This window comes from Cetorhinus maximus, chromosome 17 (assembly GCF_964194155.1).
Source record: "Cetorhinus maximus chromosome 17, sCetMax3.hap1.1, whole genome shotgun sequence".
NCBI classification, from domain to species: Eukaryota; Metazoa; Chordata; class Chondrichthyes; order Lamniformes; family Cetorhinidae; genus Cetorhinus; species Cetorhinus maximus.
In genome coordinates, this window is record NC_135895.1 from 59,680,656 (window position 1) to 59,704,374 (window position 23,719).

Consider the following 23,719-nt stretch of genomic DNA (forward strand, 5'->3'; position numbering starts at 1 on the left):
TAATACATGAAACTCCAGAAAATATAGCAGTCTTCTGAGAATCTCTGAACTAACTTCCAGCAGCAAGGCCCACTCCAGCGGCTCCTTCTCTGGGCAATTCCAGTATCCTTGAATCTCTGCAAGTTCCAGCTCTTTGATCAGAGAATGAGTTCCCACCTGCATTCTGGAAGATGATTGTTGTTATTGGAGGTAAATTTTCTCAATCCCGGGACATCGCTGCAGGAATTCCTCAGTGTCCTAGGCCCAACCATCTTCATTGCTTCATCAATGACTTTCCCTCCATCATAAGGTCAGAAATGGGATGTCCGTTGATGATTACACAATGATCAGTACAATTTGCAACTCCTCAGATACTGAAGTAGTCCATGTCCATATGCAGCAAGACCTGGACAACATTCAGGTTTAGGCTGATAATCTCCCACCATCAACATCCTTCGGGTTATCATTGATCAGAAACAGAACTGGACCTGCCACAGAAATATTGTGGCTACAAAGCAGGTCAGAGGCTGGGAATTCTGAGGTGAGTAACTCCCCTCCTGAATCTGCAAAGCCTTTGCACCATCTACAAGGCACAAGTCAGGAGTGTGTTGGAATATATTCCATTTCCCTGGATGATTGCGGCTTCAACAACGACAGTTTTTTAAAATTCCTTTATGGGATGTGGGCGTTGTTGGCTATTAGCCAGCATTTATTGCCCATCCTAATTGCCCTTGAGAAGGTGGTGGTGAGCTGCCTTCTTAAACCATTACAGTACGCTGTGGTGCACAGTGCAATTAGGGAGGGAGTTCCAGGATTTTGGCCCTGCAACAGTGAAGGAACGGCGATATATTTCCAAGTCAGGATGGTGAGTGGCTTCCAGGTGGTGGTGTTCCCATGTATCTGCTGCCCTTGTCCTTCTAGATGGTAGCGGTCATGGGTTTGGAAGGTGCTGTCGAAGGAGCCTTGGTGAGTTTCTGCAGTGCATCTTGTAGATGGTACACGCTGCTGCTACTGGTCGTCGGTTGTGGGGGGAGTGAATGTTTGTGGTCGTGATGCCAATCAAGCGGACTGCTTTGTCCTGGATGGTGTCAAGCTTCTTGAGCGTTGTGGGAGCTGCACTCATCCAGGCAAGTGGGGAATATTCCATCACACTCCTGACTTGTGTCTTGTAGATGGTGGATAGGCTTTGGGGAGTCAGGAGGTGAGTTACTCGTCGCAGGATTCCTAGCCTCTGACCTGCTCTTGTAGCCACAGTATTTATATGGCTAGTCTAGTTCAGTTTCTGGTCAATGGTAACCCCTTCTTGAACCACTGCAGTCCATGTGCAAATGCCTGAAATGTGTGAATGAGTGTGTTTGTGTGTGTACGCATGTACGTCCCTGTAACAACATTCCTCACCTTGAACACAAGAATACATTACAAAATAAGGGCCCAGATCTTCAGGTCTCCGGATGGTTGGAGATTGGATGTACCCCAGAGATGCGCTATGGGACCCTTCAAAAGTCCCAATGTAAGCACTCTGTTGGAATTGCCTGAGAAGTTTGAATTTCTGATGGGCAATTCCCCTGTTTCCCAGGACCCTCCAAGAAACTCACTAACTTTGAGTTAGAGTCAGAGACTTTGGACGGTTCCGACTTACTTACTTTGATAGTTATCCAGGAAATGTTCGACATAAAAAAACGATGTCTAATTACTGGGTAACTACACAACTGACACCCCAAGCACTCTCACTAACCTCCTCTGACTAACCCCCCCGACCCGACCTGACTACCCCAACCCAATCTGACTAGCCCCCAACCCGTCCCAACTAACCCCCACGGACCTCACCCATCTGTCACCCTACTCACTCACCTGCCATCCTGCCCCTCACCCACTTACCTTCCACACTTATTTTCTCTCCGTAGCTAGTTTCAAATAAGCTTTTGGACATTTAAACTCCTTACTTAGCAGAATGTGGCAGCTATTGCCGTAAAAAAGGGATGTGGTTTCTGCACCGATTCTCTGCACTGCTCCCTACGAGATTTGCTGCACTGAGTCGGATGTGAAGGACCCTCCCTCGGAAGATCGCTCAGAAAAATCAGAGGAAGGTAAGTGTGCATTTCTTTTTGCTTGATCAGGATCAGAAATAGCGGGGAGGATTTTCCCCTCGGGCACAGCGGAGGGCCCAGGAGCGGCCGCGCAACAGTCCGTCAGCCGCAATTGGGCCGCGACTCTGATTTCAGGCTGGTTGGCTCTTTAACAGCCAGCCAGCGTGAAACAGGTGCTGATACCCTCAGCGCTGCTGGGGTGGGGGGAGGAGGAGCACGAGCACTGAAATGTGTGCATGCGTGCGGGTGCGTTCAGTGAAAGCTCCCTGAAGGCACAGAGCTGCCTCAGGGAGCTGAAGAATTTTAACATTAAAAATAAAGTTTTCAAAAAAAAAAAGGAAAACATGTCCCCTCATGTGACTCTGTCACATGAGCAAAAACATGTTAAAAATGAGTTTAAAAAATTGTTATTTTATTTTTACTTAACATTGGAAACCTCATCCTGTCCGCCAACCGTAAGGTTGGACAGGCAGGGAAAAATTCAATTCAATTAATTGATTAACGGGCTTAACAGTCTTCTGAATTGTCGGTGGGCACGCTGCCGACTGTCATGTGCATCTGCTGACTGAAATATCGCGCAAGTGCGTGATGACGTCAGGACAGTCGACCGACGTCATCATGCACTATTTTATGCTCGTGCGTGCCGGGCACGCGCCTGCATACCAAGCTGAAAATACTGGCCAGGGTTTCTGATCCTGATCAGAAGACCTGGCCAGCATCTTAAATTTCACGAGGGCTGTTCCAATTGCCCTCCAGTGAGAATTTGGCAGAGAAATTGTGTAAGCAGCTATTTATTATTATTACCAATTGATGTCATTTCCGTAAGGATTCTGGTGATCTTCCTCTGACTCCACACTGGGAGATTGTTGGGGCAACTCAATTCTGGGCCTAAGGTTTAGAAACATTGAGCAATAGATAATACTAACTGATGAATACTGATGAATATATTAGTACTGTGGTTCCACTCCATCCCCACTGCTGTGCTGTATCGTTTTCTCTCCATTTCACATTCTGCAGTTGGCACTTACTCACCATTGCCTATAATTGTTCGCTCTCACCATGAATACAAAGGGCAGAATTCGTACCAGCCATGTGGAGGCAGCTGTGGTGGTCGATGGGAGCCGGGCACCTTAGCAAATTTTGGATTCAAACCTGCAAGTTTAGTTACTTTTGGGCTCCAATGCGACCTTGTGACCAATAGTGAGAGTGCAGTGTGACTACGCAAAAACCAAAGATACAGCCGGGTGGGTGCAAGATGCAAGTCCACTCCAGAAGGTTTTCCAGATCACTTGAGAAATATGGGTCAAAAGCAGCTCCAAGAGGAAACAATATGAGACGAAGAACAATTAGCTAAACTATGGGACATGCCCGTAAAAAATGGGACAGTTGGTTACCCGAATACGTAGGCCTTCTTAAAGAAGGAGATGTGGGGCTCCTGCTGGCTCTCCAGCTGGCAGGTGAGACCCCTGTCACCTCTATTAAATACCACCTTATGAGAGAGTTTGTCAATTCCAGTCATTAAATTTAATTAACAAGGATGTTTAATTACTGGGCAACACTACATTACAAGATGTTGCATGAATAAAATTGCCCTTTGATTTGTAGGGTTAGGGTTATGGGCTTGCCACAAAGTCTTCTAATTAATTTATTCTTGAGGATCTCAAAACTGTGGAACTGCTTACTTTGCTCAGTTTTTCCTTTCTCCTGCCGTTGATCTTGTTCTATGGTGAGGTAGGCAATCTCAACCAGGACAGTTGTATGGACAGGTTACATAAAAAAGCTTGTTTTCTAATGACAATAGGAGAAATATATTTCTCTGGGTAGGTGAAAAATCATCTGATGTTTCCATTCCTGATTAATATTTGGAAAATGCACGTATGTTTCACTCCAATAAAGACAGGATTAAATTTGGTTATAAACTTTGCATGGTCAAATAGCCTGTCAACCCCAAATCCCTAGGCTTAGAAGAGCATTTCCAATATGACAGTGATCACTTTGATAAGATACATTGAGAACAGCTGGCATTCATGGAATTAGTACCTTAAGGAGAGAAGGGGTAAAATGACAACTCCTTGCTGTCTTTCTCTTTGTCTCTATTCTGGTATCGCCCGGCATTTGTAGCTGCAAGTTATTCATATGAACTTTGGCATTTTTTTTATTTTAAGACAAAGAAACCAGCTGTATATTGAACTCTGCAAGGAGCGAGTTGGCAATGATCGCTACATTGAAAGGATGGCGCAGACGTTCAGTGGAGCACGAAAATCCAAGGAGGTTCAGTGTGACAAGATTAACACTCAAGAAACAGGTAAACTGTTAAACAATCCAAATATACTTATTTTTGTATTCAGAAACTAGTTGAATAGCCAAGACACAGTGTAGAACACCTCCAATTTAGAAGAGGGTAGGAGAGAAGATGAAATAAATTAAGTCAAACTTTATATTTTAAGAGTCTGGTCTGTAGGAGGAAAAGAAGACTGGGGGGTAAGAGGCTACTTGTAACTTTATGCAATAGTCTGAAGTGGGTAAACAAGATCAATGGCAGGAGGAAGGAAAAACTGAGCAAAGTAAGCAGTTATTAAGGGAAGATCATGTCTAACTAACTTGATTGAATTTTCTTGAGTAAGTAACAAGAGGATTGATGAAGGTAGTGCAGTTGATGTGGTCTACATGGATTTTAGCAAGGCTTTTGACAAGGCTTTACCCACATGGCAGACTGGGTAAAATAAAAGCTCATGGGCTCCAAGGGAATGTAGCAAGCTGGATACAAAATTGGCTCAGTGGCAGGAAACAATGGGTAATTTTTGACGGATGTTTTTGCGACTGGAAGGCTGTTTTCAGTGGGGTTCTGCAGTGCTGTGCTAGATTCGTTGCTTTTTGTGGTATATAGTAACGATTTGGACGTAAATGTTGGGGGCATGATCAAGAAGTTTGCAGGCAACACAAAAATTGGCCGCATGGTTGACAGCAAGGAGGACTGCTGTAGACAGCAGGAAGACTGGTCAGGTGAGCAGAAAAGTGACAAATGAAATTCAACCTGGAGAAGTGTAAGGTGATGTATTTAGTGAGGTCAAACAAGGCAAAGGAATGCACAATTAATGGGAGAATACTAAGAGGTGTAGAGGAAGTGAGGGACCTTGGAATGAAAGTCCTCTGCTGAAGGTAGCAGGACAGGTCAATAAGGTGGTTAAGAAGGCATATGGAATCCTTTCCTTTATTAGCCGTGGTATAGAATTTAAGAGCAGGGAGGTCATGCTGGAACTGTACAATTCATTAGTGAGGCCACAATTTAAATATTGCGTGCCTTTCTGGTCACTTCATTACAGAAAGGATGTAACAGCATTAGAGAGGGTAGAGAGGAGATTTACGAAGATATTGCCAGGACTGGAAAAATGCAGCTATGAGGAAAGATTGGATAGGTTGGGGTTGTTCTCCTTGGAAAAGGGGAGGCTGAGGGGTGAATTGACTGAGATGTACAAAATTGTGAGGGGCCAGGATAGAGTGGATGGGAGGGGCCTATTTACCTTAGCAGAGAGGTCAGTGACTAGGAGGCATAGCTTTAAAGGGATCAATAGAAAAATTAGAAGGGAGATGAGGAATTTTTTTTCACCCAGATGGTTGTAAGGGTTGAAAGGATGGTAGAGGCAGAAACCACAACTCATTTAAAAGGTAAAAGCAAAATACTGCGGATGCTGGAAATCTGAAACAAAAACAAAAATAGCTGGAAAAGCTCAGCAGGTCTGACAGCATCTGCGGAGAGGAACACAGTTGACGTTTCGAGTCCGTATGACTCTTCATCAGATGCTGAACGTTTAGTGCTCAGCAAAGGACTCAGTTTCATACCCTTACGCCCTCACCTCATTTAAAAGGTGTCTGGTTATGCATCTCAAGTGCCGTAACCTGCAGGGCTACAGTGGGTTAGTGGAAAGTGGGTTAGGCTAGGTGGCTTGCTTTTTGGCTGGCACAGACATGATGGGCCAAATGGCCTCTTTCTGTGCTGTAAACTTTCTATGATTCTATGACCACTGCTATCTATCAGTCCCCATTATTGTACCCACTTCATCATTTACTGGAGGGCCAATACGACACCAGGAGTGGCCTGATTGTCCATTGTGCTTTGCTGCCTGTTGTCCTTCACAACTTGTTGGCTCCAAAGGCTTGAGACTCAATAGTGGGGTGTTATTTGGTCTCAGAATGCAGTTGAAGGGATTGTTTCAGTTGCAGGGATTGTTTTCTACATTCCAGAATGCCCAAATTTCCATGCTATTCAAACATAAGCATAAGAGCTGAGAGTTTCTGCTATGTTACGTTGGGTTTGCAGTGCAATTTGTCTGAAATAGGCTAAACTAGTACATCGGGCAGAATTCTGCAGAAGTGGCAGAGGTCTCGTTGCTGGAGCTGTGCACCCTCAAAGTCGGGTAAGTGGGGTCTGGGGGTGCTCAGGCCAGTCAGGCAGGCCTTGGCAAGGGGGTTACTGCAGGTAGGTGCATTGTTGCCATTGGGATGGTGATTACCAGGGGAGGGGGACCCTCTGTGGGCCAAAGGATAACCAAAGGAGGCCACCCCCACCCCAGGAACCCACAGGAGGCTGTAGGATTTAGCTGGTGGTTTCCTCATGCAGCAGCAGGCCCCCACCCACCGCTGATAAAATTCCAGCCGAAGCAGAAAACGGTCCTAAATTGGTCACAAATGGCTCAATTGCACTTCCAATTCCTGTTGCTGACAAAATGACATGGTGGTGGGATGGTGTCAGGCACCCCCCATGCCTACTCACACCATTTTTGCCAGCTTTCCCACCTGGACTGGTAAATTTCAACCCATAAGGTTGTGGTATTTTAAATGTAAATTACTTCAGCTCAAATCAAGTTTCTGCAATCTTTTGCGCTAGTTTAAAAGCCATCATGTTGGAAGCTGTTGCCTCCCACAAAACTGGTCATGCCCCCACATTGACATAATCACTTCTTTGCAAGCATTCAAGGAGGCTTTGAAGATTAAACTTTTTTTTAGGCACAAGAGCAGTAATAGGCACATTTTAAAAGCTTTTGAATTTTAATTTACGGAATTTGAATTATGGAACTGACTTCCCACAGGTTGAAAATAAGATATCCTTCTTAGAATGCCTATTTTTGATGTTAAGCCATTTTCAGCTATTCAAAAGTAACCAAGTTAACACTCTTACATATATCGAGGAATAATGTTAAAGCAAAATTTTCAAAAAAATATTTATTCTAATCACTACCAGCTTGGTTGTTTAAAAACAGATTTTGCATTCGGTGATATTCAAATGAGTTTGAGCAGAAACTTGGATAAACACACTTCTCAAATTTAGTGCCCATATCACTGATTCTGCCCAAAGCAGAAACTCTATCTCAGTGTGTTGTAAATAAAAGATTCAAAGGGATTTGGGGGAACATGGAGTATTAAACTTGTATTCCTTGCTCACAGATCAACAGAATTAGAAATGCATACTCAGAATTCAGGTGCAGAGTTCTGTACCTCTCCACTGAATTCAACATATAGCAAATTTTGTGGAGTGCCCGAATTCCTGATTTGTGCCCCTATAGCATGAAGCAATGCTGAAGGTCCGATTCATAGACGTTTCACTGGGAAGTCATAAAGGGCAAGAATACTTGTCAGTATCCCGATGGCCAGACAAAATGCACTGTACACTGTAGCATCTCCAGTTCAAAAATCTATTGTTCTGAAACACCAGTTGTTCAGAAATGTTTCGAGCAGACATAATCAACTCAAGGCATCATTTTGGCACAGTACGTTGTGAGCGTAAAGATGGATGGTACAGTATTTGGATAAGTAATACAATTTTTATTACTGCTTTATAATGTTTATCTCTGTTTTATGCTTCGGGTAAATATTTATTTCTGCAGTACTTTCTGGTTCACACATTTGTGGCTAGGCATTCTAACTTCATTCTATAATCCAGAAATGACTTGGTCCCAAGCATTTCGGACTGGAGAGGTTACAGTGTATTTAAAAATTATTCTTGATGATAATATTCTATGACCTTTGTTGGGTAATGACAGGAATTGGCAACTTTCTAATGGAATCATAGCATGTTCATGAAAGAAGGGGGGGAATTGGCCAGTAAAATGATCAGGTTATTGATAACTCTTTGTAACTGAATGCTACATTCACAGCTGGAGTTTAATTTTTATAGGGTCTCAAGGGTCTGGAGTACCTAGAGACTGATATCATACCAATTGACTATTTTCAGCTTGCTTACAGTTTGTGACAAATCCCGTAGGACAGATTGGATTTATTTAAGGGTATTTGCCAGTTCTCTGTAGGTACATCCCCACACTTCATGGGACTTCTTTATTGATAGCATAATTATGCAACATCTCGCACACTACCATCATCTTGGAGACCTTTCAGGATATATAATACACTTTCTAGACCCGTCCAGATTGTGGAATCATGTTTTAAGCTGCATACTGCAAGCCTGTTTGTATCATTGTGGAGACATTTGGATCATTTATTATATTTTCTTGCTAATGCAGCTTTTGCAGTGATGTCACCAGACACAACTTCAAATGGACCATGACCCCACCACAGAACATCAAGCCATTGTTTCCAGGACTGTCACTGACCTCATCTCCTCTGGAGATCTTCCCTCCACAGCTTCCAACCTCATAGTCTCCCAACCTTGGATGGCCCACTTCTACCTCTTCCCCAAAATCCACAAACAGAACTGTCCCGGCAGACCGATCGTGTCAGCCTGTTCCTGCCCCATGGAACTCATATTTTGCTATCTTAACTCCATTCTCTCTCCCCTTGTCCAGTCTCTTCCCTCCTACATCCGCGATTCCTCTCACGCCCTACATCATATCACCAATTTCCAGTTCCCTGGCCCCAACCGCCTCCTTTTCACCACGGACGTCCAATTGTTCTACACCTCCATCCCCCACCGGGACGGTCTGAGGAGTCTCCGCTTCTTCCTCGAACAGAGACCTAAATAATCCCCATCCACCACTACTCTCCTTCATCTGGCTGAACTTGTTCTCTCACTGAACAATTTCTCCTTAAACTCCTCTCACTTCCTCCAAATAAAAGGTGTGGCTATGGGTACCCGCATGGGCCCCAGTTATGCTTGTCTCTTTACGGGGTATGTGGAACATTCCTTGTTCCAGTCCTACTCAGGCCCCCTCCCACAACTCTTTCTCTGGTATATCGATGACTGCTTTGGTGCCGCTTCATGCTCTCGTCTGGACCAGGAAAAATTTATTAATTTTGCTTCCAATTTCCACCCCTCCATCATTTTCACATGGTCCATCACTGACACTTCCCTTCCCTTCCTTGACCTCTCTGTCTCAATTTCTGATGATAGACTGTCCACCAATATCCATTACAAGCCTACCGACTCCCACAGCTACCTCGACTACAGCTCCTCACACCCCGCTTCCTGTAAGGACTCCATCCCATTCTCTCAGTTCCTTCGCTTCCGTCGCATCTGTTCTGATGATGCCACTTTCCAAAACAGTTCCTCTGACATGCCTTCCTTCTTCCTTAACTGAGGTTTTCCACCCACGGTGATTGACAGGGCCCTCAACCGTGTCTGGAGCATCTCCCGTGCGTCCGCCCTCACACCTTCCACTCCCTCCCAGAACCATGATAGGGTCCCCCTTGTCCTCACTTATCACCCCACCAGCCTCCGCATTCAAAGGATCATCCTCCGCCATTTCCGCCAACTCCAGCATGATGCCACCGCCAAACACATCTTCCCTTCATCCCCCCTGCGGAATGCAGGGATTGTTCCCGCAGGGATCATTCCCTCCGGGACACCCTGGTCCACTCCTCCATCACCCTCTACACCTTAACCCTCTCCCACGGCACCTTCCCATGCAACCACAGAAGGTGCAACGCTTGCCCCTTTACTTCCCCCCTCCTCACCGTCCAAGGGCCCAAGCACTCCTTTCAAGTGAAGCAGCACTTCACTTGCAGTTCCCTCAATTTAGTCTACTGTATTTGCTGCTCCCAATGCAGTCTCCTCTACATTGGAGAGACCAAACGCAGACTGGGTGACCGCTTTGCGGAACACCTCCAGTCTGTCCGCAAGCATGACCCAGACCTCCCTGTCGCTTGCCCTTTCAACACTCCACCCTGCTCTCATGCCCACATGTCCGTCCTTGGCCTGCTGCAATGTTCCAGTGAAGCTCAATGCAAACTGGAGGAACAGCACCTCATCTTCCGACTAGGCACTTTACAACCTGCCGCCTTAGCTTTGAGTTCAACAACTTCAGATCATGAACTCTGCCCTCCATCCCCACCCCCTTTCTGTTCCCCCCTTTTCCCATAATTTATATTTTTTAATATATTTTTCTTTTCCCTCCTATTTCCATTATTTTTAAATGTATTTCCATCCATTGTTTCATCTCCACCTTTTAGCCTATTTCGTTCCCTACCCCCCCACCCCCACTAGGGCTATCTATCACTTGCTCGTCCTGCTTTCCACCCTTAATGTCACCATTAGCACATTTCTTAGCTAATATCACCACTGTCAATGCCCCTTTGTCCTTTTGTCTATGACATCTTTGGCAATCTCTTCTTTGCCTCCACCTGGCCCTCTGTCCAGCTCTACCTGTCCCACCCCCCTCAACCAGCTTATATTTCACCTCATTTCTATATTTCCTCCGTTCTGATGAAGAGTCACATGGACTAGAAACGTTAACTGTGTTCCTCTCCGCAGATGCTGTCAGACCTGCTGAGTTTTTCCAGCTATTTTTACTTTTGTTTCAGATTTCTAGCATCCGCAGCATTTTGCTTTTATTCAAATGGTATTCCTGGTCACCCAGAATTCAATTATCTAGAGTAGAAATTCTATGAAGTAATTGTAGGACTTGCATGTTAGCACAGAGTAAATGCATTGTGACAGCTTGCAGAGGGCTTGACATCCAATTTCACATTGTAGTTCTTAAAAGCCAGTGGCACAGTAATTGCAATTGAGTTGTAACTTTTACTGTTATTGGCAGAGTGGGATCAATAACTGACAAAATTTGAATGCTTGACTTTTGAGATGGTAAAGTTCGAAATTGTCTCCCCTTAAAACGTAAGTGGTTTAGGGCTCTGCCAAGGAACTGTGACATTGAGCAGAATTTTAACTGCCAAGGGGAGGTAGGTTCGGGTGTGGGTGGGTGGGTGGTGGGGGGGTGCTGGGTGGTTAAGTCCTGAAAAGTGGCATTGGGTCAGCAACCCAACATTATCCTGTCCATTTCCCAGCTTAAACTGTGCCAATTTGGAGATGGTGGACAACCCCTGTGGAGCTATTGGGTAAGTATTTGAAATATTCAAAGAGGCAATTAACTGTAAATTTAACCTAGAATTCTGGCTTTAACAGGCTTCCTGAGCTGTCTGTAACTTGCCAAGGTTAATGAGATGAGAATACAGCAGGGATTTATTAAACAGTGAAATTGATGTGCTGGGACGTCTTTAAAGAGTCGAATTGCAAAGCTTGTGGTCAATCTCAGTGAAAGGCTTTTACTTGCAGGATTTGTTCTGAGGGCTTGAGAGTCATTTCCAACTTTTTGGAAGTACTTTCACCTAAACATCCTTGTTGTCAGCCTTCATTGCAGCATAGGAGCAACTTATGCAGCAGTAGCATGGATCTGTGATGAGGACCTGAAGGAGCAGCCACAACAGCAGCAGCAGCACCGGGAACTACACCAACAACTGCAGCACCAGCAGCAACAGCAATACCACTGACACCTGCCTTCTGCGTAGTGATATGTCACCCCATGTGACAGAGGTGATGAAGAAAGAGCTGCAACTTGAAGGAGGTAATACCCTTAGCACAGGGTCTACAGATAGAGAATGAGCGTTTCAGCTCAGGACAAAGTAACAGTGTCTCAGGGACTCAGGTTTCAGCAGCAGATTGTTGTTGACATCTGCAGCCCCTGCAAAGAAGACTTCCTTGCAAAAGGAGCAGATGGGCATACCGGTGGCTGTTAAGGGCACATCAGCCCTGAATTTCTTCCCCTCCACTCCTTCCAGAGATCTGCTGGTGACAAATCCAAATTCTCTCAATCTGCTGCCCATCAGTGCATCTCCCAGGTCACTGATTCCTTGTTTTCCAAGATTGACCCATACATGCACTTTGGCACAGATGATGTTAATCAAACACAGAGGGCTGTTCGCTTTGCTGCAGTGTCTGGGTACTCACAGGTACAGGGAGTCATTGAGTGCACATATCTGGCAATCAGGGCATCATCTTATCAGTCGCAATGGACCAACCACTCCATTTGTGACCACTGCAAGGTGATCGTGCATGCCTATGCAAAGCATCGAAGGAGCTGCCATGATTCATTTATATGCCGGCAGTCAAATCTCCCACAGGCCTTTGCTCCACCACAGGTTCAGCGGCTAGCTCCTGGGAAACAAAGGGCTACCATGTGAAGCCCTGGCTGATGACTCTTGTAAGGAATTCTACCAATGAACTAGAGAAGAGATACAATAGGAGCCATATTACCACAAGGGCAATAATAGAACAAGCCAATGGGTTCTCAAGATGCACTTCAACTGTCTCGACAGATCTAGAGGCAATTTTCAGTATGCCCCATCAAGGGTCTCCAGAATTGTTGTGGCCTGCTGTGCCATCATAACATCGCACTGTTGTGAGGAGTGGAGCTGCAGGAAGAGGAAGGTGCAGAACGACCGGCATCCTCCTCCTCCTCCGAGGAGTCAGATGTGACCTTGGTGCCTGAAGCACACTTTGCTACCAGAGAAGCCCACTGCAGATTCATCTAGGCACACATTACTTAATGTGTATCTGTGAGGCCATCTGACAGTGTCATCAGAAACCCTGTGTGTCGCCCCAGCACCACTCAGACACAATTGATTCCAACAGTCAACAACCAACCGTCACATTCACACTCTTTCCTCCTAATAAAAACAGATTATATCATTCCCCTCAAGTTTACAGAGGGTAGAATGTGGGAGACCAGCCAGGAGTGTGTTGGAAGAGTCAAATCTAGAGGTAACAAAGGCATGAATTGGGGTTTCAGCAACAGATGAGCTGAGGGATGAAGTCAGGTGACTATAGACCAATTAGTCTAATATCACTAAGCTTCCTGGGGCTGGAAGTTAGGGTAAAATTTTTACTTGCTTAGAAAGACATTGACTTGTAAAAGGCAAGTCATGCGTGACAAACATATTAGAGTTATTTGAGGAAATAAAAGTGCATTGATAAAGGAAACAAATTGGATGTTGTTTATATAGATTCTCAAAAGGCTTTTGATAAGTTGGTGCAAAGGTGGCATGCTGATAAATTCAAGGTACGTGATATTACAAGGACCATGGCATCATAGATAGGCAGTTAGTCAATGATCAAAGAATGGAGCCTAATGGTTGAATATTTTTTGGATAAACAGTGATGCCTTAATCAAAGATAAGTTTTGTCAGCATTGATGTTCTTAGCATATACAAATGATCTAGAGTTGGGTTTAGGGGATGCAAAATTAAAGTTCGTGGATAACATATGATTTACTGTGAAGGGGACTTAAAGCAACTTCAGGAAGACATAGATATATTAGATAATATAAGTAGAGTTATAGGATACAATTGCACGGGGATAATATTAAACTATATAAATCACTGTTTCAGCCGCATTTTAATATTGTGTCCAATTTTGGGCACTTTTAGGCAATGGAGAGGGTGCAAAGAGACTCATTAAGATGATACTATGGATGAAAGACTTAGTTATGAGAAGAGAGACGAGAGAAACTAGGGCTCTTTTGCAGATGTATATGTAGACTTTTAAAAGATATTTGATAAAGTAGCTCATAACAGACATATTCAGAAAATAGAACCACATGTTATTAAAGAGATGATGGTAACTTGAATATATAATTTGGCTGAGGGACAGAAGGCAGAGATTAGTGATGAACACAATTTATTTTTACCCACAGAAATGCCAGGGGTAGGTTCTTGTTATATATCCTGCTGTTCTTGTTGTATATAAATGATCTGGACTTGGGAGTAATAAGTACAGTTTCGCAGAACGGATATAATACAAAACTTGGGAACTAGTAAATAATGAGCAGGTTAATAGCAGACTTCAGGAGAACATAGGTGGACTGGTGAAATAGACAGACGCATGGAAGATGCAATGTAATGTGGATAAGTGAAGTGATGTTCTTTGACAGAAACAACATGGAGAGGGAGAATAATTTAAATGGTGCTACTTTGAGGGCAGATTGAAGAACAGGGTGCTGTTTCATATACTGATGATGTGATGTATCTTATGTAGAGAGACTGTAACCTGAAGGTGGGCTACTGAGTAGGCATATCTCTCCTGAGTGCTGTCTGTCTGCTGTGCCGTCTCTAGCACATGACCATTGATGTCACTGTTACATCATGGTCTACATCACTCATTACCATAACTATTCTATTAACCCTTTACACTACACCACCCCCCTCCCCCCACCTCCAAGTTTACAATTGACTTTTTAATAACGATGTTAACTATTTATATCATATTGATATTAAACTATTTATATTGCATTGGCTCTGCCACCTCCTTCCATCCCCCACCTCCTCAAGTCCCCCGGTCAGAGGTCAGGTCTCCATGGTGCCGTCACCACTCTCCCGGACCGTGTTGTTATAACTGCTATGCAGGGCAGATGGTCTTGAAGTGGGTCAAAATCTCACAAGCCACTCAAAGTATTCTTGGGGTCTCCATCTCCCATTGTGTGGTAATTGAAGACATGTGTTCTCTTGGGCATCAATGAAATCAGTGCTCTCCTGTTACATTGGAATATACCAGATGGTGTTTGGACCAGGTATGACTGTGGGTACTTCGTTCTTCAAAGGACCACCCCTTCTGACTTACGATCCTGGATCCAAACCGTCTGGCCCGATGTTAAGCATGCTAGGGTCTTGGCACTATGTCTGGAGTTGTACCACTTGCTGTTGTTTCTCACGGAGGCAAGTCTCCCTTTTTCACACCTTCCTACGGTCAGCAGGGATAACATTAGGTTGGAGGTTCCTTGCAGGAGAGGAACTTGCGTCTTCAGATGAATTCAGCTGGTGAGAATCCATTAGCTAGGGGTGTCACCCATTAGTACAACGGGGCTGAATGCTAATCAGAATTTTTAGATTAAGGGTCCTGATGGTCTTCACCGCTTGTTCTGCCTCTCCGTTAGCTTGTGGATAGAGAGGAGAACTGGTAATGGGGTGATCCTGTTGTCGTCAGCAAATTTCCTGAAGTGGTCATTAGCAAATTGTGGACCGTTCCTGAGACGATTTCATCGGGAAACCAATGTGCATGGAAGATGGTCTGCAGCACCCTGATCACTGATTCAGATATAGTGGTATGGAACCTGACCACTTCCAGCCATCTGGAATAGTAATCTAGTGTAACGAGGTCTGTTTTGCCCCAATAATCAAAGAGGCCGAGCTTCTGCCAGGGTCGGTCTTGGAAGCAAGATTGTACCAGGTGTTCTGTTGGTGTCTGGCTGTTAATTCTGTAGGTGTGGCAGGAGAGAACAAAATCTTGGACAGTCTGAGTAACACCTGGCCGCAGCACGGATTGCAGTGCATATGCAATGTACTTTGCAATCCCTAGGTGGCCCCCATAGAGGCTGTGGAGAATCTCTTCTTGTAAAACTGAGGAATGACCAGGCAGAGATCAAAAACTTGCGTTGCTCATGGTATTTACGGAGGGGCTGATCCACAGAACTATATTTAGACCAATCTTACAAGCAGAATTTTCGTACCCGGACATATTCCACAACCTCTTTGTGCTCTTCTGAAATCTTGGATCTTTCTGGCGGAGATCGGCAATAGGTTTATTATGGCTGAAGAGATAGCTTCGACTTCTGAGACAAGTGTGGAGTCAAGGGGCAATAGCTTGATCCACTGTAGCTCTGGAGAGATAATCAGCCGTGGTTTGTGACTTTCCTGGAACGTATACAGCCATGTATAGATAATGCATCAAGCGAAGGCAAAACCATTGAATGCAAAAGGGCATTTTAATAATCTCCTTGGAACTCAAGAGGGTAATGAGCAGCTTGTGATTAGTCTCTATGTGCAAGGGTAGCTCCATCAGGTAGTCAAAGAACCTCTCAATGGCCATGTGACAACCAGTGCTTCCTTTTCGATGGTGGCATTGTGTTGCTCTGTTTTTGTCAATGCTCTGGAGGCAAAGTATACAGGTTTCCTGTTGCCATTTTTCTGGATTTGGATGAGAACAGCACCAAGACCAGTGGAGGATGCATCTGCGGCCATCACTATGGGTAATATTGGAATGTGCCAGTACATCTGAAGAGTCCAGTCTTTAATACATTAAAAGGCATTGCTTTGATTCTTTGTTGGCCTTTTCGTAGGAGATCTCTTAAAGGTTCTGTGATGATGGCTAGATTTGGGATGAACTTGCTGATTTACCATCCCTAGGAACTGTTGGATGTCTGTGCCACACTTCAGTTGGGGAAAGTGATATGCCCCAGAAATTTGATGATGGCTTTGGTGAATTCACACTTGGCAGAGTGAGACCAGCTGCTTGGAGGGCCTTAAGAACCTCTGGAAAGCTATGGTCATGCTCGTCTCGTCTCGACCGATGGGTAATGTCATCTATGTGACAAATGTCTCCTTAATAAATGTTTACCTTCTAAGATACTGGACATAATGTGCTAGAATATCTCTGGAGCTGAGATATGCTGAAGGGAAGGCGGATAAAACAAAAGGACCAAATGGTGTGATAAAGGTTGTTAGCAGCCTGGACTCCTGGTTGAGGGGCATTTGCTAAAACCCACTATTAATTTGGTAAAGAGGACCCTGTTGGCAAGCTTTGCCAGGCTGTTGCACACAGGCGCCATGGGATAGACTTCCCTCTGGACTGCTCTGTTTAATTGCATGAGGTCAGTGCACAGCCTGAGCTGACCGTTTGGTTTGGGAACCATTATCAGCCCTAAGCACCACTGGATTGGTTCTGTGACAGGTGATGTGACACCTCTGTGTAGCATGCAGTCAATGTTCCTCTTGACTTTTGGAAGTAGAGGATGTGGTATCCTCCTGGGGGTGAATAGGCATACTGGCATAGCATCTTGGAGCAGTAAAATGTGATATTCGTTTTTTAAAACTTACCACGCTCTGGAAGAGTTTGTGGGAATTCTTGGCAGAATTCAGTCCTGTTGTCTGGTTGAAGGACTTCATCCACTTTTTTAGGATGCCCAGTTGCATGCACGCTTTCCTGCTGAGTAAAGGGAAACTTTGATTAGGCAGAATATAGAGGGCAGCTGTGATCTGCCACCCCTTGTGGCATAGAGTGGCTGTGATCTGACCTTTCATCTGCAGATTAGCTCCCCCTGGACATTGAAGCTTAATGTTTGATGGCTGGACAGGGACAGTGTTGAGTCATGCTAAATTATCAGCTGTTATGGAACCCCTGTACCAGTATCAAGCTTAAAGTGGATTTTAAATCCTTTAACTTCTAAAGTAACAGATAGAAGTCTTGTTGATGGTTTTGTACTTCTCCCATGAAGCCAGGGATGGCCTTTGTTTGTAGTCCATGTTCTGGGTGAGTTGTAAGCAGCATTTATTCTGTAATTTTCTCCCTTTAGTGGAGGTTTTGAATGAATAGAACCACTGCAAGTACCCTGTCTTCCTGCATTGGAAGAACTCCATGCCCACTGCTGGGCAGGTTTGCCATCTGCGCTGTTTCTTTGCACAGTAGCATAAGCACTTCAAGATGGCTGTTGTAGGGTTTACCCTCCTTTTGGCAAGTTTGGTGGGCTTTTACCTGGGTAGGGCTACTACATTTGGCTCTAAATAGTAAGTGGACATCTCCGATGCCTCATTGTGTCGGCGGGTGAGAGGCCGGTTTCACTTACTTGATTTGGTTTGACTAGTACCTTGAAGTGGTCAATTGAGTGTGCAATCATCTTTCAAGGAGTCCTGTTTGCAACAACTATCTACTGTAATAGCTGTAAATCAGGAGGTGAATGGGAGAAAGCAACTTGGTGAAACCGAAATCACTAGGGAAATGGTGCTGAGCAAATCGATGGAGCTGCGGGCTGGCAAGTCTCTGGGTCCTGATGGTCTACATCCTAGGGTCTTAAAAGAGGTGGTTAATAAGGTAGTTAATGCGCTGGTGTTAATTTTCCAAAATTTGCTAGATTCTGGAAAGGTTCCATCAGATTGGAAAGTAGCAAATATAACCCCTTTATTCAAGGAGGAAGGGAGGCAGAAAACAGGAAACTATAGTCCAGTTAGCTTGACGTCTGTTGTCGGGAAGTTATTAGAATCAATCATTAAGGAGATTATAGCCGGGCACTTGGCAGATCTCAAGGCAGTTGGGAACAGTCAGCATGGTTTTGTGAAAGGAAAGTCATGTTTAACCAATAAATTTTTGAAGGGGGAACATGCACGTGGACAAAGGGGAGCCTGTAGATGTACTGTACTTTGATTTGCATTTGATAAGGTGCCACATCAAAGATTATTATGGAAAATAAAAGCACATGGTGTAAGGAATAATATATTAGCATGGATAGAAGATTGGCTGGCTGGCAGAAAGTATGCATAAATGGGTCTTTTTCTGATTGGCAGGATGTGACAAATGGAGTCCCACAGTGGTCTGTACTGGGCCTCAACTTTTTACAATTTACATCAATGACTTAGATGAAGGGAGTGAAGACATGGTAGCTAAATTTGCAGATGACACAAAGATAGGTAGGAAAGTATGTTGTGAAGAGGACATGAGGTTGCAGATGGATATAGGTAACTTGAGTGAGTGGGCAAAGATCTGGCAAATTGAGTTTATCGTAGGAAAATGTGAAGTTGTTCACTTTGTCAGGAAGAATAAGAAAACAGAGTATTTCTTAAAGGGAGAACAGCTGCATAATTCTGAGGTGCAGAGGGATTGAGGTGTTCTAGAACATGAGTCACAAAAAGTTAGTATGTGGGTAGGAGCAAGTAATTAAGAAGGCTAATGGAATGCTACCCTTTATTACAAGAGGGATTGAACATAAAAGTAAGGATGTTATGCTTCAGTTATACAAGACATTGGTGAGACCGTACCTCAAATACTGTGTGCAGTTTTGGTCTCCTTATTTAAGGAGGGTGGAAATGCATTAGAGGTGGTTCAAAGGAGGTTTACTAGATTGATAACTGAAATGAGTGGGTTGTCTTATGAGGAAAGGTTGGACAGACTGGGCTTGTTTCCACTGGAGTTTAGAAGAGTGAAGGATGATTTGACTGAAGTATACAAGATCCTGAATGGACTTGACAAGGTGGATGTCGAAACGATGTTTCCTCTTGTGAGTGAGTCCAAAACTAGGGGACACTGTCTTAAAATTAGGGATCACATTTCTAGGACAGGGATGAGGAGAAATTTTTTCTGAGGCTTGTGCGACTTTGGAACTCTCTGCCTCAGAAGGTGATGGAGGCGGGGTCATTGAATATTTTTAAGCCAGAGGTAGATAGATTCTTGTTAGGCAACGGAATCAAAGGTTACCGGGGTTAGATGGGAATGTGGAAGTCGAAACACAAGTAGATCAGCCATGATCTTATTGAATGGTGGAGCAGGCTCGAGGGGCTGAATGGTCTACTCCTGTTCCTATTTCTTATGTTCTTATGTACTATGAATGATTTGATAGATTATTAGTTTATGGGACCTATGGTTGAAGCGTGCTCGCCCAGCACCAATGTCCTGTTTTGGAATAAAAATGCGTTGAAAGAGTTTAAAACAGATTCAAAGTTTGTGGAGGTCTCTTCTAACCCCTTTCTGTTATGGATCTCATCAGCAATAGGCCCTACAGTGTAGAGGAATAAACTAACCTGATGCTTCTGCACTTTGGTGAGGAGACCTGAGGCTGTTCGGTACCTCGAGAAGATATTTTGCCGTGGCTTCCACTGTTGGCCTCTATGCAGGTCCTCATGACTTTCAAACGGGGTGGGGTAGGGGCAGCAACTGCTTTTTGAGTGCTGCCATCATTACCTTCTTCTGTTGGCCTCCCGCTTAGGTACATTTGCGGGTTGTCATTCTGGCTACGGTTTGTTCCGGTTGTGGGCTGTCGGTGTTCCGTAAATGGCACCAACTCCTGGTTAGATTGGTGTCACCATCACTGCTACCTTGTTTCATATACTGATGGCATGGTATATCTTATGTAGAGAAACTTTAAACTGCTTATTTACACAATGTACAATATATACAAGGTGGGCTACTGAGAGGCACATCTCTCCTGAGGATTAACTGCTCTGTCTGCTGTGCAGAATCTCTAGCACATGGCCACTGATGTCACTGTTACATCATGGCCTACATCACTTATTGCCATAAATATTCTATTAACCCATTACACTACAGGTGTATCTTCACAAATCTTTGCAGGTGGCAGGGCAAGTTGATCAGGCAATTAAGAAAGCATATGGGATACTTATATTTGTAAATAGGGGCATTGAATACAAAACAAGAAAGCTATGCTAAACCGTTACAAGCCTCAGGTTAGGCCTCAACTGGAATATGTATACAATTATGGGCACCATACTTTAGGACAGCAGTCCAGGTCCTGGAGAAGGTAAACAGTTTACCAGGATGATACCAGTGATGAGGGAGTTCAGTTATGTGGAGAGATTGGAGAAACTATGATTCCTCTCCTTAGAGCAGAGAATGTTAAAAAGAGACCTAATAGAAGTATTTGAAATTATGAAGGTTTTTGAAGAGCAAGTTCAGAAATATTGTTTACTCTGCTAAGTGGGTTGGTTACTAGAGGTCATAGATTTAAAATAACTGGTAAAAGAACTAGATAGGAAATGAGAAGAAATTTCTTCATCCAGAGGGTTAAAACCTAGAACTCCCAACTAAAAGTGTGGTGGAATCAGGTTCCATAGGAGCTTTAAAAAGACAATTGGACAAGTACTTGAAGAGGGCTAATTTGCAGAGTTCTGAGGAAAAAGGTGGGGAATGGGACCAAATTCAACAACTCTTTCAAAGAGCTGGCACAGGTATACTGCACAGAACTGAATGGTTTCCTTCTGTGCTGTAAGATTTCATGACCCTATGGGTGGAATTTTCTGTTTGAGATTAAGTGTGACGGCAGGCAGGAAAAAAAAGGTGAAATTCCCACTGGGCAGGATTTTGCGCCCAATCTTCCACCATTCAGCTAATTAATTATGTATCTGTGAGGAGCACGTTGAATCTTGTGGTGGGGTGGGCAGCGATTGATCCATTCCACTGCCCCCCTACCCCTTCACCTCATAGGCTTCAATGTCTATGCTATATTTAAACGGCACCCAGACAGCCATTCACTCACTGCGGTCCAGAACCTTCGGATCACGTAAAAAAATGTCCAGGAGAAGACAGCAACCTTTGGCCCCATGGTTCAGCGATGCCTCCCTGGAGATTTCCCTCCAGATGGTTGAGGAAAGGCGAGGGTTCCTCCTTCTGAGCGATGGGAGCAGGAGGCTTCACCAGGGTAAGTCAAACATCTACCCACTGCAAACTCACACTCTCATAAGGGCATCTAGTCTAAGGGTTAGAGTCCACAAGGCTGTCACACACAAGCAGCAGATAGCTCATCACTCATTATGTCATAGCCACTTAAAGTTCACCATCTCATGTAAGATCCTGCACAAACGGTGTCTTAATCCCTTACTGGGGGAGGCCTCAGCACATAACAGGCATGCAAGCTTCTGAACTGCCCTTTTATCCATAGTGCTCACGCTCAATTCATCTGTCTTGATGCAGGACAAGATAGCCCACAAAAAGAGGGAGAGATCTCTGGAACTCAGGGCTCTCACCCCATTTGAGGAGCTGGCTGTAGAGCTGGGACAGGAGGACACTGACTGTGCCTGCGTGAAAGGTGAGATCGGCCCCAATAACCGAGTGAGGAAGCATCCATTCCACAGCAATAACATGCAGACAATGACTGTGAGTGATGTGTAATGTTTGAGCCTGCCTAGTCAATCACTAATATTCTATTCTCTCTTCTCTCCATTTGAGTACCAGCAAGAAGGGAGGGGGATGACGTTGTCCTCCTCAAAAGGAAGCCCCAGCCCCTAGGCCACCTCAGAAGAAGAAGAAGAAGAAGAGGATCCCACACCTGTACAGCCAGTGTGTTCACTTGCATCTTCCACCAGCACAGATACACACACCTCGGCGGTCCTAGTTCTAGAGCATGTTCAGGCTCACAGTCTGGTGATCGCCTCAAAAACATGGGTCCACAGCAGGTGGAGGCAGTGACAGCTGAGGTCTCTGGCATTCTGAGGACTGCTGGAGACCAGGCTCCTGCAGAGTACGATTCTGATGACGAGCCTCTGCAATTGGCCCTGAGAAATATTGGAGATGCAGAAATATGCAGGGGAACATCAGGTAGAGTTGTCAGAGGCCATCAGCAGAATGAGATGAGGGGTGAAGGAATCCATCCCAGTTGTCGCTGATGTTGTGGTTCCGGCATGCGAGCTCAAAGTCTCCATGGGAAGGGTGGCATCTGCCTTGGAGACCCAAGTCCAGCAGTTTCTGCTGGATTTGCACTTGGACCTGCACTCCATCGCTCTAGCCATGGGTGGCACCCAGCAGCGGCTAGGCAAGAGTAGGGGTGGAGCATCTCCACCTTTCTCCAGGTGCCCCTTCCCCTCATGGAGTCAGGGAGGGGCAATTGGGCACCCACAGAGAGGAGGAGCACCAGCCAGGCACCCTGTGGGCATCCACCCAGGAGACTAAGGGTGTCCTGCCGCAGCAACTCCCCTGTGCCAGTGACCCCACTGCCTCCAGCAGGTCAGACTGAGGAGGGTGCACCTGCTGCAGAGCAGGAGATCCTTAGCAGGCTGAGGCCACTCAAGCCTTGGGCCTCTACAGGCCCCGCCAAAGTAATCTCAGGCAGCAGGACATAACAGTCAACAGGCTGCCTCCACCTCTGCTATGGATATTGGGGCTGCACCTAGACATAGCGGTAGGGTAAGAATTAAGAGTCTTATGATAGCTGGCCAATACACCTGAAACCCTTAAATCCCAGGCAGACATCATTTGGACCCAGGGGAATTGCTCATCAGGCTTGTTGATTATCCTGCTGCTGTGCCCTTTCCAGGTAAAGGACATCCTGGAGGACAAGAAATGGGTGTTCTTCCCATTCAAACATGAATACATATGGAGACAATGACCTTTGACCAGGGTGATGAGAGCCACGTGTAGGAAACCTGATGTGGACACTTTTCCGCTTGTCTCCACCACCCTTGAAACTCTATAGAGAGACCATTACCTCGGCAGTATAGAATACCAACCTCATGATCCCTTGTCAGCCATGACCATTCACCTCGGAGGATGGAGGTTTGAAGTTGAGTTGGATGGCCACCATCAGCCATGCCTCTTGTAGGCATCCACCTCCCTCCCTCCCTTCATCCCTGTGTCTGACTGCAGCTGATGGCAAATAGCTCAGAATGAACAGCAGCTCCCCACCTTGCTGGGATCTTGATATTCGGAGACCCATGATTCGGAAACAAATCAGCTGCTATGTGGACTTCACCGTAGAGTGAGGTCCCCTTCTGTGACCCATCCAATGACACCTACACCTGGCAGACACAGACCCTGAACCTCTCACTCTACTGCATCTCACTTCCCCCTCTTACTGTCACTGTTCCCTCTTATCACCAGTATTCTGAGTTCTCCTCCCAGGATCCCACCGTTGACACCACAGACCCTGCCCTCTTACATACTC

General features: G+C 45.1%; 1 protein-coding gene across 4 annotated transcripts in view; it reads left to right on the top strand.

Annotated features, from left to right (window-relative positions):
* dnai4 (dynein axonemal intermediate chain 4) overlaps positions 1-23,719 on the top strand; it is a 189,137-nt gene that overhangs the window by 74,250 nt on the left and 91,168 nt on the right. For all 4 annotated transcript variants that reach the window (XM_078561279.1, XM_078561280.1, XM_078561278.1 and 1 more), the window contains one exon: positions 4,232-4,371. In XM_078561279.1, the coding sequence (XP_078417405.1) occupies positions 4,232-4,371 (140 nt within the window). The remainder of the gene's footprint in view (positions 1-4,231; positions 4,372-23,719) is intronic.